The following is a 20601-nucleotide window of genomic DNA, read 5'->3' on the forward strand; positions in this document are numbered from 1 at the left end:
GATGAAAGGGCTGAAAATGAGCAGGCTAGAGGTATGCCAAAATGGCTGGTGCACACTTTGCATGACAGTAAATTGGATGCACCTTTGTCTAGTCGTACTCGTTCAGGCTCTCGCCATCCATCTTATGCATCAGATTGTTATGCTTTGGCTGTGTCTAGTTTACAGGATGTTGAGGAGCCTCTGTCTTTTGATGAAGCACAGAATTCATAAAATTGGATGGCTGCCATGCAATTAGAATATGATTTACTTATAGAAAATGACACATGGGCTTTATGTGATTTGCCTCCTGGCAAAAAGGCCATTGGTACGAAGTGGGTTTACAAGTTGAAACGCAAGACGAATGGTGAGATCGATCGCCATAAGGCTCGACTTATTGCAAAGGGTTATGCACAACAAAAAGGCATAGATTATGAAGAGACTTTTGCTCCCACTTGTCGTATGACTACTGTGCATTTTCTATGTGCATTGGCAGCTCATTTTGGTTGGGATGTACATCAATCAGACATTGTTACTTCTTTCTTGAATGGTGACATATTTGAGGAAGTTTATGTAACGCAACCTCGCGGTTTTGTCATAAAAGGACAAGAGGACAAAGTGTGCAGATGTAAGAAGGCTTTGTATGGGTTGAAGCAATATCCTCGTGCTTGGTATGAGAAAGCTGACACTCATTTGGTTAAACGAGGCTTTCGTAACAGTCCAACAAAAAGCACATTGTATGTAAAGCGTGAGGGTGATGTACTTCTCATTGTGGTTCTTTATGTTGATGATTTGCTGATCATCACTGGACCAAACGAGAGACATATTGCTGAATTTAAGGCTGATTTGAATGCTACCTTCAAGATGAAAGATTTGGGACTGTTGCATCATTACTTGGGTATACAGTTTAAGCAGTGTGATGGTGGTATCGCCTCGTGTCAGAAAAGTTACATAGAAACATTGCTATGTAAGTTTGGACTTGAGGATTGCAAACCTATTGCCACTCCCATGGAAACAGGTTTGAAGTTGAGTCTACATGATGCTGGCGATCTTGATGATGTCACTCTTTACCAAACTGTTGTTGGCTGCCTCATTTATGTATGCAACATGAGGCCAGATATTCAGTTTGCATTCTCACAGGTTAGCAGATTTATGCATAGCCCAGGGTCTAAGCATTCGCAGGCTGTCAAGAGGGTTTTCCGCTACCTTAGTGGCACTTTACATCTTGTCTTGTTTTATCCCAAGGGGGGATCATTGCCGCCAGACTTACATGCTTTTTCGGACTCAGATTGGGCTGGTTGTTTTGACACGCGAGTGTCCACAAGTGGTTTTTGTTTCATGCTTGGCAGTTCATGTATATCATGGTTGAGCAAGAAGCAACCTACTGTGGCCACTTCCAGTTGTGAGGCTGAGTACAGGGCAGTCTTCACAGCTACGGTTGAGTGCGTATGGCTCAGACGCCTTATGGCTTATTTGGGTGTTGGACAGGACACTACCAACACTATCTACACTGACAGTCAGAGCGCATTGGCAGTTGCGAGGAACCGAGTTTTTCATGCTCGCACAAAGCACATTGAGGTGCATTACCACTATGTCAGGGAGAGTCTCTCAGCAGGAGAGATCAGCTTGGCTTATGTGCCAACACAGGACAACTTGCAGATCTTTTCACAAAGGCATTGTCTCGTGAGAAGCTTGAAGCTTTTCGCAAAGCTTTGGGCTTACTCCCCTTTGTGGATTGATCCTATTCTGAGGGCATGGCACTTCCCTTTACTCATGTGCCAGCTCTCCTTCACCGCACTCAAGGGGGGATTTGTTACCATATACATGTGGTAGTGATGTGTGTGAACACACTAGGACCGCCGGGGCATTTTTTCCCTCTTTAGGAGGTTTTTGCCCCCGTGCATTGTATATACGCCCATCACTCTAGGGCTATCTATCTTTCCATTGCACACTAAGTAACACGCTCTCTATTGAGTGCCTTGAGCTTCCTTCGTATTCTCCAAGCTGTGTGTGTTTCTCTGCAACCCTAATTCCAACACTTATTAGGAGGTTAATTAGCAGCTTCTACTCACATATGATGTCATGTAAGAGAAATCAATCGAGACAAAAGTTAAAAGTACTTGCTCGCGCAGAGCTTTAATGGAACCATCAAACGCGGACCCTACTACCTTCGACTCATCCTCGTATCTATGTTGCTGGGAGTGGCAACACCCATCTATGGTGTTGGAAGTAGCAACGCCCAGCTAGTTGTTGTACTGGCACCTTGTACCTGTTCACATGAAAGCAAAGAGCCATGAAGAAAAGCCTACCTCGTCGACATTGCAAGAGCATTCTTCAATAGCATAGAGTATGAAGGCCAAGCTCCTCCCTATTCATTCCAGCAATAGAAGGTCGACAATGTCAGTGTTGGCCTCATCGACATATTGGAATCGACCTTCTTTTGTAGTGAAGCCTCTGCACATTCCCCGCATAGCAATCATAGCAGCTTTGTGTGCAACAATACCCAATGGCTAGTTAAACAGTATGTCCAGCTTCAACTACCTTACTTAGCTCATTTCTACAGGTGCAACTAGCTATGACCAACATTATGCCGCTCCAAGTGTAGCTCAAGCAGATTCAACAACCTTGTGGCCTCGGCCATCCTTCAATGTTCATGGAAATGATATACAGTAGGTCCCATGCCTAATTCTCAAGATTCACACCGGTTATTTTCTGCGCAGTATGCCCGTGTAGCAGCAAGCTGGACAAAACCAGAAAGGAGTATCGAAGATCTTTCAAACCCTGGTAATATTTCGCAGATCATCAAGCTGGAGAGTACTTTGGATGCTTGCCGATGTGATGAGCACTCCCAAAGCTCAGATATCTCGTGCGATCAACCCAGGGCAGAGGTATGTTCTACTAGTGCTGCTGAAGTAGAAGATATCAGATTTCAATCGATGATCAGTTGGTCTGATCTGTAGTCAAATCACCAAAACTCATTGCCTCTGTTGGCTCGTTGAGCACATTCTTTTGTTGATGCTCTCGGCTTGCAGCAGAGCAGCCAGCGATCTCACTTTTCAACCCATTCTCCGTTGACGAAACGGCTTGTAACTACCTTCGCAATCATCCCATTGTGGTCCGATGCTTTGATAGCCCATTGGGCTTCTCCTCAGCCATTTCCACGCTGACATCGAGTGCTCGATTGCTGTCCATCATCGGCAACGCCAAGATCTACATTTTGAGTCCTTCACTCCTCTCGCATCTGGTGCGCATTTCAGCCATCGGTGGCGATCGGCACCTTGAAAGCATCTGCCATTCCGAAAGATCCTGACATGGTTGAGAGAATACATGATGAGAGTGCTAGTCATGATCTGTTAGAAAAATGTTGTTCTTGGTAAGGCTTTTCTTGATATGTATGCCAAGTGCAAAAGCAGAAAAAGTTTTTAATGAGCTTTTTGTGAGAAATGTCGTCTCTTGGAGTATGTTGATTGTAGGATATGCCTAACATGGTTGTGGCAAGGAAGTGAGGGCTCCTCGCCATACAGAGTCTCTTGGAGTGCTCTTTGAAAATGCAAGGACAACAACTTGTCAGGCTACCGTCTCTGATACATCAGCAGAGGAATTCCGTGAGTATGACCATGTGGATCTTTGCACGCTCGACTTTCGGAGCAGATTTCAGTCGGTATAAAAAGGGACACTCTCCTAGCATTTTTTGCATCAGCATAGCCAGCATTTTTTCACCGGCTTGCTCATGTTGTGCTGGCTACTGCAGATCAGCCATGCTGCTTGGCAATCATAGCATATTAGCCTAGTGTTTTTTCTTCGAATCAGCCTATTCTCTCAGCCTGCAAGCAGATCAACCAGCGATCTCAATATTCAGCCCATTCCCCATCGATGGAACGGCTTGTAACTGCCTTTGCAATCATCCTGTTGCGGTTCGATGCTTTGTTAGCTTGTTGGGCTTCTCCTCAACCATTTCCTCGCCGACATCAGTTGCTCGATTGCTATCCATCATCAAAAACTCCAAGATCTGTATTTTGAGTCCTTCATTCCTCTCGCATCGGGTGCACATTCCAGCCATCGATGGCCATCGGCAATCCCCCATCGAGAAGGATTCAAAGGTGCATCAAATCAGCCCAGGAGGTGCTTCATATCAAAGAGTCCCCACCGCGGTGACATTTCCCATTTGAGTTACTAGAGTTCTCATGATCTACAAATCCTCCCATCATTGCAGCAGAGCGTCACAATTTGCAGCAGCTCGTTGCATGTCATCGCTTGGAATGTGATGAGATTTCCAGCCAGGGGCTATTGAAAGGAGATATCGTGCTTGTTAGTTCTTTGGTCGATATGTATGCCAAATGTGTTGCGCTTGAGAAAGCAAAAAATTTGCTTGAGGAGCTTCTAGCAAAAATTTTGCCTCTTGGAGTGCACTAAATATTGTAATTCAGCTTGTTATTCCACTATTCTTCATGCATCCCATTCAAACCTCTGACAATCCTAAATCTCTCATGTTTCATTGCAAACGGATCAAGAGAAGCTTGGACACATCTCCTCTTCATTTGCAACGGCGACATCTCCTCTTTTGAGCTCGAAAACCCACGGCAGCACAATCCAGCACCAGCTACATGGTTGTTTCAAACGCTTGCGTTGTTCGTTGCTTGGACATGACTAGTAAGTACATATCACAAGGTTCTCATCGCCTTGAATCATACAGTTTGAGTCCGACTTAAGCCTTGAATGGACCATCACCAAAAGCGTAGGATACACCTAGCAGATCAAAAGCGAGATATCGCACTCTGATCAGGAAGAAGGGCAGATTTCTAGCGTGCGCATAATTATGGATTGATATCGTCGATATAGTCTAACAATGAAGTTCAGATGTTGCAACAATATTTAGACCTTTAAGCATATGCTTTGTTTGTGGTGTAGTTTTCATCCAAAGAAGTGTCTCTTTCGATTGTACTCGAGCTCCATATGAGACATCGATTGCAATGTTTGCTAGTAGTCTATTGGTATCCAGCTTAGAGGCTACGCAAATACAAACACAATGGGTGCAATGCTCCGTTTGTAAGAACTCGTGCACGTCACAGATATTGTGTGCCCTTACTTCCAGACTACACAGGAAGAATATTGAACGGAAATCAGCTTCACATATAGCTATTGAGCGTCATTGACATATCTGTCAACGCCATCTCAACAGTGACAACAACTGCACGAGGTACACTAGACAGACGTTCAATATTGGATAGCCCTCTACTATCATGGAGTAAAAAGCATAGAACAACCTTTACAGAGCAAGATCTAGCTACATCACAAGTGGCGGACATACTTGCATTCAATCTCGAGAACAACTTCGTATTACAGAAGTACATGTCGATGGCTGAACGGCCGAATAAGAATGTTGCCCTCTGCATACTAAGTCAAGATAGTGTGAGAAAGATCATTCAACAACAACGAGACAACGCAGCGTTTGCACTGATGACGCAGTGTCACACCTCTCACAGCCAGGGGCCCTGTGCCTTCCCGACTCACCTTTCGAATACAAATCCCCCGACAGCAGCTTGACACAAGTTTGATGTTTGGAGAAGAGCATTCACCACTAGTGATACTTACGAATTTGCTTCCCTACAACTCCGTGGCCGTCAACAATTGCTTGAGAGAAGAGTTACTTTCAAGCCCAACGGCATGCCTGCCCCATCAAGCTCTGCAAACAACATCACAATAGAGACAACAGGGTTTCCATTCTTGTTTCCTTTTGGGAAAGGCCAGTATGCTGGTAAAATCAACTTCGGTATATATGTAAAGATACGTGCATCCACGATGTTCTTTGTTTACACCCTATACAAGCCATACCTGCTCATTATGTTGGCTAACAATACACACATGAGCTTGTTGCAGAAGGACATTGACAACCATAAGAGGGCCAATCGTACAGCAACTGACAAAGATACTATGAGGCATGTGATTTGATACAACACCCCATCCACCATGCGAGGCTCCTGCTCATGGCACCGCAAGAACCTAAAGGACCTGATAGCAATAGTAGACGAATGGGGAATGCCTGATTTCTTCTTGACTTTCACTTCCGATGAGGTCACAGACACAGGATGGCCTGAGATTGACACATCGAGCTAATTGCGCATCAGTTAAATGTCTCCTTCACTTGGACAGACTGCCAAATCTAATGCGCCCTCACCTTCCACTCCAAGTTCCAGATGCTTTTATCCAAATACATACTTGCAAAAGGTGTGTTGGGCCGTGGGCAACACCACTTGGTTAGATATGAGGTTCAAAATAGAGGATCATTGCATGCTCTTGTCATACTATGGATGCATGAAGAAGACAAAGAGCAACTATCTGCTGAAATAGTTGCATACATCCTGATAGAAACTGGCTCTATGGTTTCACCAGAAATAAGCCTACTCCGAGAACTCGTGCTCAGGAAACAACTTCACAAGTGCCATACCAGTTGTTACCATGGTCAAAGAGATGGAGTATGTAAACACGGGTTTTCATTTCATGTGCAGCCAAATCCAAACCCAGTCTTCAACGAACAAAATAACAGATGGCATTACTTCAGGCCCCGACATGAAGACAGAAATGTCGTACCTTACCACCCTACTCTGCTCTTGCTATGGGGTGCACATATGAATATACAACGGGTCACCAATTCATCGTTGTCCTACTACCTCTTGAAGTATGCACTAAAAACTGAACCAATGGGCCATCTCAACACCGCTCAGAAGATGCAGAGTGCTTAGGCCTAGGTGGCCTCGACACTGTGAAATTGAAGCTGATCTCAGCCTCTTTACTGTCGAAACCTATCTTAGCAACAGAAATGGCATTAAATTGCTTGCAAATCCCAATCATTTCAAAAAGTGATAGTGTCCACTATGTTGACTCATCGCCCTCGGCACTACAACAACGAATCATTTCTCACAATAATAATATCGTGTTGCACCCTATTCATCTGTATTGGGCACGACCACAAACTCTGGAGAAGCTTACATTTTATGACTTCCACAAGAATTACATAGTGACGAAGGGAAAAGAAAGGAAAAAAGGTCTTTCAGAGGAGAATACATACGGCCAATCGCTGCAGCAGCAACGTTGACTGGTCCGTTTCACAAACTTTCACCCAGGGCATCATCCGAAGGCTTTCTTTTACAACATGTTGCTAAAGAGCATCACCTTCAGAAATGGCTTTCACCTGAGAACACGTCCACGTCATACTATCATGAGTGCAAACTTAGAAATTTGATACTGACAGATGAGGACCTTGAGATGTACATCACAGAGTACACACAACGAAATATGCTCACGACAGATCAAACACACCAATTTCACAACATGATACTACAGAAGACATCCTCAACAAAGGCTACCTCATTTCAATCTCCAGATGTGCAAACAGACTATGAGCAACAGGACACGTCGTCTCGTATCTCTGCACTTCTAAATGAGCTTCGGAATGTCAAAAACGCGTCGCTGACAATTGAACAAGCAGAGATCTACAAGAAGCTCACAGCAGCAAAGGGTAGACTGCAGGTGATCACAGGCACTCCTGGGAGTGGCAAAAGCTTCCTCATAAGATACATCACAAGCCAACTCATAAAGCAAGGGAAAACTGTCACACTCGCTGCTTCCACCGGTGCAGCAGCCACGAGGTTAAGTAGCATCACAAGTACTGTCCATTACCAATTCAAGATACCAGTGCGCACACAACAATATCCCTTGTCAATCTCCGAAACTGATGACAGATACGTCAGTATTAAAGAAGTAGACGTGATTATCATAGACAAGATTTCTATGTTAACAAAGCAATCTTTCGATCTCATAGTACGACAAATTGTGAATGTTAGCAACGACACACTGCTAGACCCATTCAAAGATAAAAAGGTCTTCTTGTTCGGTTATTTAGCGCAGCTGCCGCCGGTATGCAGGCATCAAAGTGATCAGTGCTACTCGTGCCACATCACAAGCTCCACTTATTGGTCCTCTGCTACTATGTACATTATGTCTTGCTCAGTGCGCCATGCAAAAGATATCTCTTTCATAGAGTTCCTCAATACAATAAGAGTCAGACTCCCCACAAAGAAAGAGATTGACGACGCGCTCGGTGACCGCATCATAAAGCCGGATGAAATAGAATAGCACATGGATAGGAACATGACAATCATTTGCACACACAAGAGTGACGTTTGATATTATAATAACCTTCTCTCGGAACGCTTCCCATCGGCATAGTCACATCATCCAAATCAGCCTCAAGACGAATGCTCACAACGTCCCTGAGCTCCAAGCATGGATTGAAGATCCCGACTTCCACACAATTGACAGAATAGCAGAAGGAGCAAAGGCGTTGATAACAAATAATATAGACTTAACAATTGGAGTAGCCAATGAATCATTATGTCACGTAGACGAAATCCTCCAAGATGAAGATGGCGGCGTCAAATCAATTAAAGTGATGCTGGACACATCCAAACAGGAACTTACACTTCGACGGTCAAAGCATAGCAGGCGGACATTCAATGGGCACTGGTACCATGAGTCCACATTCCCAATAGCTCTCGCCTATGCTATGACTGGACACAAATCCCAAGGCGCAACAATCAACACAAACATCTTGCTCATTGTAAAAGAAGTTTTCACCCCTAGCCTTCTGTACGTGATGCTGTGGCGCATCACTGAGCGAACACAACTACATTTACTGCAACTCCCCACGCCAGAGATGCTCACACCATCTAGATTTTTGACCATCTAAACGTGAAAGTTTCCTTCCCCCTCTTCAGTATCAGTTCCTCTTGATTGAGTCGCCTTGTAACTGCCTTGTATAAAAAACAAATTTTTTTGTTCAACTGCTTATCTTTTCTTCTATCGACTTGTTATGTTCAATATGTTATGTTGCTGAGACATCTTCTCTATCACCTCTGCTCACTCTGATCCACCTTTTGCAAATTTACTTCTCTTCCCTTACTCACTTCATTTATTTGTGTTTAAATGATTACTGTATCTTATCCTTCAGAAATGCTGTAAGAGATCACCAAAACAATCATTTATATGTGCAGGCAACTGAATCAAACAATGGATGACAACATGGTATATTCTGCATGCTTGTTTGATCTTGTATCTGCCTATATATACACATGCGATTCAATCACTCATCTTATTGTGTAGCTCTTCAAGCAATTCACGAACAATGCAAAGGAAACACAACCCATGATACAACCTAAGAGAGTTTACCTCACGACTAAGCAGATGAGATTGGCTAACTTGACAGTCGAGAAACCACATGCGTACATTGAGGGGTTCCTTACTTTTCAAGAGCGTCGCAACTTCTCATGAATAAGTGCGACGCAAGATATAAAGCTCTAAACCAAACGATGGCCACACCAAACACAAACATGATGACAACATGTACTATTAGAAAAGAAAAATTCAATGCCTTCTGTCTGTCATGCTAGCTAGCTTGCTTCTACATCCTGCATTGAAGGTCTTGATATTCAGTATGAGGAAGATGAGAGTATTTTGCGTAATGTTGACGCACAACAAATCCTCGACACAAAAACCGAAGGAATTACATTGTATACAATGGAGCAACTGCGGTTTGGGTACAACATTGATTTGGCCGAACTTTCAAAAGCCACTCAAGAAAACTATGCCGCTATCTTGGAGAATTTCATGACTTCGGTAAACCACACGCATGATGCAACTAATCCACCTATCACAATCCAGAAGGTAGCATGGCACTACAACGAACACAAGGCAGTAAGTTACAGCCAACCAACCTCCACATACGAGCCTGTTGTGCAACCGACCAAGGCAAGTATGGATAGCAAGTATTACTAGCTTCCATTCATTTCTCCCTAGCATCGTCATTTTTTTGCCGACCTTACCAATCTCCATGGACTACAGTTCTAGACACTTATCAACAACCAGAGACAAGCATCGTTGTGCCACCCCAAAAAAAGCAGTGTCGCAGGAAGAATACATAGTCTACAGTATGCGATGCACAAAAAATGATAGGAGATATATCGGAGTTACAAACAACATCCATAGACGCGTTGGCCAACACAAACGCAATCCTTCGAAGAGAATGCGAGCGGACATGCATGCACATAGTCCTCGAGGACAATTTTGAAATTACCACTTTAGTAACTACTACCAATATACATAAAGCTAAAAACTTAGAACATTTCTATATTAAACAACACAAAACAACAACTGCATTATGTTATAACGTTTGTTATGGACATCCACCAAGGTTGAGATTTTTTTTGTTGAAAAAACACAAGAAAATATAGCTGGGAACTTCTACCGTCTTTATTTCATCGTTCTGTTCACTGTCTTCGTCACATAACTTTGATCATTGGCTACAACAATGTCTTTTTGTTTCCATTCAAAATATGAAAGACATAACAACTTATCAACTGCTTCGATTTAAATGCTTTTTCTTTTTCGTTCAGAATGGGTAGGCCAATTCCAACTGATCTGATTGAGCAACACACAGAATTTGAGACTGCAATGTATAAGTTGCAATACTGCCTTTACCTAAATTTGCAAGAGCGGGTGCTCACACACTATATGCATAAATGGAGTGAGTTCATTCCATGGCCAGTTCAACCACCTACCCCATGACATCCACATTACATCACTTGGAATACACCCCGTCGACAAATCACCATCGTCATCGCCGTACTGGCTAGTTGCTCCACAAAACACCATTGTATGCTGTTCGTACAGATTGAGGACGTGTTCGGCCTACTTGAGACTATAGAAATAAATTACTCTAATGTGGTCCCCAACCACCTTCAGTCAGCTAAACAATTCGTTTCACGTTACTTTCCTAACAACCAGTTAACCACACATGCAACTTTGAAGAGCATCTTACCGATATAGCCCTCTGTTTCTGCATCAATAACTCCCATTGATATGTGTTGTTACCTTGCCCTCCTCCTCTTCTCCACAAAAGTTTTGTCCATTGCATAGTAAAGCAGTCATTGCCTGCCACATTTCAAGGTCTTCCCAACTCTCTCTTGCTTGGTTCCGTTCTTAATTCATCAACATTTTTTTTGCATAATCTCTACATGAAATCGTATCAGTGACTTGTACTCACTTAGGGTAACAAGATTTGTGCAAAACGAATAATAAGCGCTCGTTCGCTCTGTGTGTGTGTGTGTGTGTGTGTGTGTCTCTCTCTCTCTCTCTCAGCTTTTATTTCTACGTTCCTCTTTACGGATGTATATTCTTGTTCAGTGCTTCCATGAGAACAAAATAGTAAATACAATCTTGTATGTATGAGTGACTTCTACTCAGCGAGGGCCTCTCTCCAGATATAATCACCTATGTACTCCCAACTGCAATCACCTATGCAACATGGTGAAGGCATGTGGTTCTACGCAAGGTGCTGATATGGGCACAAAATTTCACAAGCTCTCTCTCTAATTGCAATCGCCTTGAAGGCTTGTATCGTTCCACCACTTTGTTATCCAGTTGCAGTCATGCAGGCTAACGAAGCACTTTCGTTTTACTTCGTTAGTAATACATGCACATTTAAAAACCTCACATTTAAGAAGCTGTTGTACTTTGCGTATGCATGCTTCTTGCTTATATGGAACGCGAATGGTTGCGCGGACCTTTTATTGCGCGCTCGCCACATTTGCAATTGAAAACCCTCCGCGTCTCCCACAAACCTTCACGGTCTTGAGTCATGGCACGCAAGATGCTCAACGATGGAGCTGAGGATGGGGAGCTCCACTTCGACTATGATCTCTTCACCATTGGTGCAGGTAGTGGCGGAGTGCGTGCCTCTCGAATGTCTGCAAGTTCTGGTGCAAAGGTACGGAGAGAGAGAGAGAGAGAGAGAGAGAGAGAGAGAGAGAGAGAGAGAGACCGACCTAATTATTGTTTGCACGAGCTGTAACATCATCTGATGAAAGCTTTCCTTACCCTCTCATGCATCATCTCTTTGACTGAGCTCAGAATGGCAGGTGAAGAATTTTTCTGCGAGGGTTGAGGCTAATCTTGCAAGTACTAGTAAAATGCAAGTCATTTGGAGGTACTAACTTCTAGGCAGTAGTAGCTTAGGGGTTATATAATAATGGACAGGGTTCTCATTTGAGCAACTCAGAAGAAGGGACCCTCAGTAGCACCCAAGAAGGTGATTGCCTTAGCATCAGCCAGCTTGTTTTCTCTTGTTTGATGGGCGTTTGTGTGCATCTCCTTCTCTTGTTGTAGTTCTTTGCGCAACCCACACAGATTCGTTGCAGACTATGGCATGCTAACTGGAACATGCTTGACCAATCGAAGTCAACATCCTCATGGAACATTTGCTTGCCTATTCCGAGGATCCTCGTTATGCGAAGTATATACAAATCAAATCGTGATTAGACGATGAGAAGTAATGGTGAAATTTATGTCAAAGAGAAGCCAAAGATTAAGTCTTCTATTAAGAGAAACAACAGATGATGCATTATGCGCCATTATCCAGGGTACCTCGACAGGAATCCAACTTTTTTAGATACGGTGGCCGAAAGTCAGTCTGGTATGACTCCAGGGGGATTCAGTTTGCATGGAGTAGGTGATTTTGTTCCATATAGGACAAGGTTTTGGACCATATGAAGTAGTCTTCTATTAAGAAAAACAACAAATGATGCATTATGCGCCGTTATCCAGGGTACCTCGATAGGAATCCAACTTTTTTAGATATGGTGGCCGTTTGTGAAGGTGTACCCAATCTTCTTAAGATTTCTCAAACTTTGTTGTAAAAAAGCCTGTTTAATCTTTTCCCTCTTGTTGGGTGATAAGAGTGAAGCTACCGGTTTCACCTTCTTCAACACTCCAGCCGAGAGTAAATCACAAATTATCAAAATCTGTAATAAAACTAGTGTTAAACAATTATGAAATCGGCACCAAGAGGTTTACAACATAGTAACAGGGAATGGCCATTTTTAGGTCTCCTTTTCCCGTTCCCCGTTTCCATCCCAATTTCCCGTTCCGAATCCCTGTTCCGTGTTTCAAACGTGAGTATCCTAAACAGGGATTGGCATTTCATGCATGTTGTCGTTCCCTGTTCCTCGTTCCGATTTCCCGCTCCGGGTAATTATGGTTTACAATCCATTTCAAACAATGTTTTTCCAAATAAAATTCAAAAGTCTTTGAATACAAAGCAATTAGAAAATTCATTAAGGTTTTTGTTCGGACATCTGAATTTTGAGAACAATTGGCTTGTCTTTCTGCATCAAAGTGATCGCACGGTTTTGGATCTTGAGTGTCGCATCATTCTTGTCGTGTCAAGGCATGTCCAAGAGAGCATCGCAGCTTCCTAACTTCATGATCTGGAACGGTATCACTTTTTGAGTTTGTTGCGTGGCGAACTCGGCTTCAAGTTCTCCACCCTATGAATCATAGTCGAAATACATCTGCTTGAGCAATTCGGGATAGATGAATTTCTCGGTAGCTTATGAGCCAAAGAAATATCAGGGCTTTCAAGGTCAATGTTGATTTCGCCATAAGCCTTGCACAATTCATTTGAACTTTCAAGATTAATGCCATAAATATCAAGTACAAGTCCAATGGTTGGTCTAGCTCTCTTAGTCGGAGGTGGTTCGGCGGGTCTATTCGCTGTCGGAGCTGGAGGTTGCTTTGAGGATGTTTGGGCTCTCTGAGGACATGAACTGAAAGTATGCCATGTCTGAAAACATTCAAAGCAGAGGTTTTTTTGTAACAGGGTTCCGCGTTGATGCTCTGTTAAACGAGGCCTTTGCGGTTGATTTTCACAATGTAAGGTGCAGCGGATTGAATGTTTGAACTTTGCTCAAGATGAGTGCTCCGAACTGTGCTCAAGGTTCCTTTTGTTCTTATGGAAGGGAGAGCCTTCCGTTCTTAATGAGATAGTGCAATGATCACAACAAAGTGTGCGTGCAAGTGTATGAGACAGAGAGATAGAGAGAGAAGAGAGATACGACACCAAAGACGCTGTAAAACCCTTCTCCGAAGGCCCCACTGTTGTCGGCGAGAGTGGTATACTTATGATTGCACAAACTGGTACAAACTGATTGTATGTGACTGATTCAAGTCTAGGCTATGTCGGCGATGACGACAGGGACGACGAGACCGACCTAAGGGCTGAAATCAGCAATCTTTTATCAGCTGTCCAAAAACGCTATGGGTTGAAATCTGTTGCAAATCCAAAACGCTGGTTTTGGGGCTGCTTTTTGCTGATCTTTGTCGTTGAAAATTTGCAGATCTTAGGGCTGAAATTTGCACTTCTTTAGGGCTGAAACTATCGGCTTTTGTCTGTTGAAAATGACGATCTTATTTGTTGAAAACGCTAGGCTTGAGAATTTGCTGAAAACACTAGGCCTGAAGTTGCCGATGGGTTGCTGATGCAAAACGCTAGGGCAAGGACTGGATGGCAATGACTACTTGCTGGAGAAAACGCCAATGGTGGATGCTGATGAGGAAAACGCTAGATGCTGAGTCCTTCTTGCTTGGAGGGGAGACCACCAAGTTCTTGCTTGAGAAGTTGCTTGCTGAGCTTGGCTCCTGTTGCCTCTTTTGCCAATTAGTGCTAGCCTAGGTTTGCTTATATACAAACTTACTCAATTTGCTCTACCTACTTTCCAACAAAAGTCACTTAAAAATAATAAGTGAAAAATGTCAAAAATAGGGAAAATAGTCTAAATTCACTGGAAAATTCCCTGAAGGATTCTGATGGGAATGCTTATGATCATGCTGTGTGCAACCAGAGGATATGCATCTACACTAAGTGACTGGGCATGCACGGTCTACGAATAGACTCACAAAAGTGCCAGAACACTTCTAAATCTAGATCGATTGGACTGACTGAACCCTTGTCGTGCTGTAGCTTGTCCACGGACACATAGGGTTGGATGTGTCACGTGACATCCCCTCCTTTTCAAAGTGAGGTATTGGTACCGAACTGTATGGCGTCGAGGGCGATCGCCAATAGCATTCGGGATCTTGGAAGGGACTCTTCGTCGGCCCACTCTGATGTGTGGGTCGTGCGGTACTTGAACTTCATAAAGGTCTACAACGCTTGCTTCTTTGGGCTGTGCCGAAAGCGAGACAGTCTTCTGTGGCTCTGTCACGTGACACATCCAGCCCTGTGTGTCTGTGGACAAGCTACAACATAACAGGGTTCAGTCAGTCCAGTCAGTCTAGATTAGAAGTGATTTGGCACTTTTGTGAGTCTATTCGTAGACCGTGCATGCCCAGTCACTTAGTGTAGATGCATATCCTCTGGTCGCACACAACATGATCATTAGCATTCCCATAAGAATCCATCAGAATCAGTCAAGGGAATTTTCCAGTGATTTTAGCCTATTTTACCTATTTTTGACAATTTTCACTTATTAATTTAAGTGACTTTCCAACAAAAGTAGGTAGGGCAATTTGGGTAAGAAAATATATAAGCAAACCAAAGTTAGCACTAAATGGTAGAAGAGGCAGCAGGAGCACCTTGCTCAAGAGGCAGCTTCTCAGCAAGACCCCCCTGGTAGGAGACTTAGCGTTTTCAGCCAAGGACAGCCAACATTTTTCTCCATTGCAGATCAGCCCCAGCGGTTTGCATTGCAGACCAACCCAGCGACAACAAGACACAGCAGAAGCCTAGCGTTTTTGCAGAAGCACAGAATTCAGCCCTAGCGTTTTTGATTTGCAGACCAACCTCAGCGTTTTGCAGATTACCGCGACGGAACCTCAAGCAACACCAGCGTTTTCAGTTTTCAGCCTTCAGACATCACAACCTTCTTGCAGCAGTTCCTCGCCGCACGGTCAGTTTCCGCAAGGTTTATAGTTTCAGCCCGAAAAACGCAGATTTCAGCATTTGCGTTTTCAGCGCGTCATCGTTGCATCGTCATCATCGACATAGAGTCAGAATTCAGCAGATAGAACATTTGCAGATTTCAGCCCATAGCATTTTTGGACAGCAGTAGAAAGATTGCAGATTTCAGCCCTTAGGTCTACTTCGTCATCCTCGTCGTCATCATCGACATAGCCTAGACTTGCATGAGTTTCCATGCATCATCATTGTACCACTTTGTGCAATCATAAGTAGACCACTCTCGCCGATGAGAGTGGGGCCTTCGGAGGAGGGTTTTACAACGTCTCTGGTGTCATATCTCTCTTCTCTCTATCTCTCAGTCTTATACACTTGCACGCACAGTGTCCATTCACTTTGTTTGTGATCATAGCATTCTCTCATTAAGAACGAAAGGCTCTACCTTCCATAAGAACGAAAAGGAACCTTGAGCACAGTTCAAAGCACTCATCTTGATCAAAGCGCAAACATTCATTCCGCTGCACCTAACAGGCTACTTCAATGCTTCAACTTCGTCGAGAGTCATACTTCTTTCTTCTTTAAGAAGAGACGGAGTGCGAAACGGTTCACCATACACGCGCAAACAATGAGATCGAATTTTTCTCTTATGATCTAGAGCAATCAACTTTGGCAATTCACAACGGAAATGCCCATGCTTGGTGCTCATACTTTCATGTGCTCTTTCTACAAATGTGTCATGCCAAGGAAGAGACATGGAATGTGACTTCCCTGAATGCATACTTTTCAGCTTTTCATGAACAATCCGCATACATCCGTGCTCATTCATGAGTGAACGTGCTCAAACGTACAATATGTCATGCCTAGGAAAAGGGATCACATAAAGACGCTGACTAAAATACAGGAAATGATCACGAATGAAACACTCGAACAATGCATGCGTATGAATCATGCGAACACATAATACTTCCTGTATGGGTTCTTTGGACCTAGGCTGCCAAGATCGGTTCTTCCTGAGGGGGTTCTTTGGATCTAGGCTTGAGAGCCAAGATCGATCCTTCGTGATTGATCAAACCTGCAACAAGATTAGCTTCGTTAGAAAAAGCATCGACTAACTCATCATCCTTGTGAACAATCACATCATCTTCATGAAAATCCTCATGCTTGTGAGAAATCACATCTTGATCATGCAAATCATCATGCTTGTCAGTGTCGTCCAAATCATCACGCTCATCATTATCATCCAATTCATCATGCTTATCATTGTCATTTAAATCATCATCATGCAAATCATGTGTGTCATGCTTTGGAGAAGAAGAGACTGAGAGAGTCTCCTTCTCCCGAATCCTTCCAATCTTGTCCTGCATATTAACAATGAGAGAGGGAGAATGAACAACTTCCTTTCCACGAATGACAATGGGAGAGTCACTTTTGGCATAGAGAGTGAAAGTGTTAGCCTCCCAATCAATGAGAGGGTTAAGCTCACGAAACCATCGAATGCCCAAAATCATATCACATCCTGAGAGAGGAGAGACAAAAAATCTTTTACTGAAAGCAGCTTGTTGAATTGTAAACAACACACCAAGACACTCTTGCGTGATGAGAGAGTCCATACCGGGAACAAAGCCAGAGATCTCGAGAGGAGATTTCTGACTAACTTCCAGGCGGGCTCTCTCAACAAGAGAAGGACCTTGGTCAAACAATATGACAAAACGCTGCCTCAACATATGACCATAACATTTAATGAGAGAATCATCAATGGGAGGGTCAAGAGAAACTTGGGGCACACTCGTGTTATCAGTAATTGCATTGACAGAGGAAGTGGGTTCTGTGGATTCTTTAGATTCATTCGCTTCAAGCTTAGGACATGTTTTTTTATGTGACCCTTAATGTGACAATGAAAACAACGATCTTCCTTAGAATAAGTGCTTTGCTCTTCCGACGTGATGTATCCTCCTAAAATTCCTCGTGCTACCTTTTCATCTGGAGTGAGCTTAGGTTTAGCAATTGTGTTAGCCTTACCCTTAGGTTCATCGGAAGAATTCTTTTCAGAGAGACTGTTGGAAGATTCGTTAGAAGAGTTACCATTCTTATCATTCTTACCGTTCTTACCATTCTGAGAAGTCTGCGAGATACTCGTGGAAGTCTTGTTCTCCTTGGGCTTTCCCTTGTTGTGCTTCATCTCCCGTGCGAGAGCAATCGCTACCACCTTGTTGAGATCGATTGGATCGAGCACCTCGACATCGTACTTGATATACTCGTCCAATCCATAAAGGAATGCCTCTTTGCGTTCATCATCCGACTTGCGTAATTGGGTACCTAGCTGCAAAACGCGATTAGAAAAAGACATAATCGGCATACCATTTTGCTTGAGAGCGTGCCAATCGTCCTTCAATCGTGCGAGGTACTGAGGTGGCATAAACCGCGCCTTGAGCTTGTCTTGGAAATTAGCCCAATTGAAGGAAAGGGACGTGAATTCGTTGGCTTCCTCTAGTTGCGCGGCTAACTGTGCCTCTTGCCATGCGTGGTACCAATTGATGGCATCATCAGCAAGGTACATAGCTGCCGTCAAAACCTTGCTATTCCCTGTCTTCTTAGTTGTCGCAAAATAAGCATTAAATTGATGCAACCAAGAATGAATAACCGTAGCATCCATCTTACCATCATACTTAATGAAGGTCAACTTCTTTGTGATTTGATTGTTGGAATCTGCATCGTGGCTTGCGCCTGTTAGGTGCAGCGGAATGAATGTTGTATTTTCTCAAGATTAGTGATCTTTATTGCTCAAGGTTCCTTTTAGTTCTTTAGGGAAAGAGAGAGCTTTCCGTCTTGTAGAGTGCTGTGGTCACGAACAGAGTGAGTGGATTGTGCGTGCAAGTGAACGAGATTGAGAGAAGGAGAGAGAAGAGATACGACACCTGAGAGGTTGTAACTTGTAAAACCCTCCTCCAAAGGCCCCACTCTCGTCGGCGAGAGTGGTCTATTCTTGGATTGCACAAAGGTGTACAATGTGTATGCAATGGACTGATGCAATGGGACTATGCCGACGACGACGACGACGACGACGGTTGAAATCTGAGATCTTCTAATCGCTGAATTTTGGGACTGTTTCGGTGGCTGAAAATGACTTTTGGCTGCGTTTTCTTGGCTGAAAAATGAGGTTTCTTAGGGCTGAAAACTGATGGTCTTTATGGGCTGAATCTGCTACACTTTAGGTGAATATTGCCGGTCTTAATTTGCTGCTGAAATCCAAAAACGCCAGGGGCTGAAATTGGTCCTTTTGTCGCCGGGGTTCTGCAAATGCAAAAACGCTAGGCTGATTTGCTGTGTCGTGATGACGCCGGGGCTGATCTGTTGTGCACAAATTGCCAAGGCTGATCTGATGCAAAAACGCTAGGTCTTCTATGGAGAAAACGCCAGAGTAGTCGCGGGGGTTGGTCTTGCTGAGAAGTTGTCTGTTGAGCAAGGTGCTCCTGCTGCCTCTTCTGCCAGAAAGTGTGAACTTTGGTTTGCTTATATATTAACTTAGCAAAATTGATCTACCTACTTTTGTTGGAAAGTCACTTAAAAATAATAAGTGAAAATCCCAATAAATAGGAAAATAGGCTAAATGCACTGGAAAATTTCCCTAACTGATGCTAATGGATTTTGATGGGAATTCCGATGATCATGCTGTGTGCAACCGGAGGATATGCATCTATGCTAAGTGACTGGGCATGCACGGTCTACGAATAGACTCACAAAAGTGCCAGATCACTGCTAATCAAGACTTGATTGAACTGCTTGAACCCTGCTGTGGTGTAGCTTGTCCACGGACACATAGGGTTGGGATGTGTCACGTGACAGCGCCACTTGAGGTTGAGGAACTCCCACGATCTTTGGCTAGTTCGGACTTTGAGGGAAGTACTTGTCGAACCAATTCTTGAGTGCGGAGGTCTCGTTGAGCCTCATGCTCGACCTCCAAGGCCGCTCTTTGAGCTTCATGCTCGGCCTCCAAGGCCGCTCTTTGAGCTTCGCGTTCCTCCTTTCTTTGCGCTTTTCTTTCGTTTCGTTCATTGCGCTCGCGTTCTAAAGCAATGCGATCTGCTTCTTGTTTTATGGCATTTCTTTCATTTCGTTCTTTGCGCTCGCGTTCCAAAGCAATGCAAGTCGCTTCTTGTTGTGCCAGCGCAATTCGATTCGCTTCTTGTTGTGCCAGTGCTTCGCGAGTCGCTTCTTGTTGTTGGGCCATCATGTCCAACATCGACTTGACCATCGCCTCCATGGAAGTTGGTACAACTCGTGGCGTAGATGGAGAAGGAGGAGGGTTGGAAAAATTTCTTGGTGGGGAGAACTCTTTGTCGCCTCTCTTATGCTCACCACTTGTATGCGAAGTATCCATTCCGCTTCGGGTGATGACCATGCACTATGATCTTTGGTTCTTAAGTCCACGAGGAACTTGGGTTCTTGAGGGTCTTGGGTTCTTGGGTGCTTGAGGGTCTTGAGGTTTTCTTTCGCTTGCAAACCGTGTTTGAGAAGGATCTTCTCTTCACCCGAGTTTTACTCCTTTCTGCGGGTGCACCCCTTGGCGGCCTTGCGCTCACACCAAGGTTGCTTTTTCCCACCTCACGTCGATTGGCCGGCTGCTAAGTGCACGGTCCGCTCTCAATGAGTGAAAAGAGACACAAGGGGAGGTTGGACAAGCCCTTCTTTCTTGGGATTCTTGTCACTCTTCAAAAACACGATCAGGAATCGACACGCCCAAGCGAACTTGGTTGAGCTTGGCTCCCGTTGCCTCTTCTGCCAATTAGTGCTAGCCTAGGTTTGCTTATATACAAACTTACTCAATTTGCCCTACCTAC

General features: G+C 43.9%; 1 protein-coding gene across 2 annotated transcripts in view; it reads left to right on the plus strand.

Annotated features, from left to right (window-relative positions):
• The first annotated feature begins 11572 nt into the window (after nt 1-11572).
• LOC147462547 (glutathione-disulfide reductase) overlaps nt 11573-20601 on the plus strand; it is a 47691-nt gene continuing 38662 nt past the window's right edge. The window contains exon 1 of one of the 2 annotated variants that reach the window (XM_086484331.1): nt 11573-11797. In XM_086484331.1, coding sequence (XP_086340457.1) covers nt 11669-11797 — 129 coding nt within the window. In that variant the 5' untranslated portion in view covers nt 11573-11668. The remainder of the gene's footprint in view (nt 11798-20601) is intronic. The other variant, XM_086484336.1, reaches the window with a different exon arrangement.

Source organism: Adiantum capillus-veneris, chromosome 2 (assembly GCF_014529385.1).
Source record: "Adiantum capillus-veneris isolate H3 chromosome 2, ASM1452938v2, whole genome shotgun sequence".
NCBI classification, from domain to species: Eukaryota; Viridiplantae; Streptophyta; class Polypodiopsida; order Polypodiales; family Pteridaceae; genus Adiantum; species Adiantum capillus-veneris.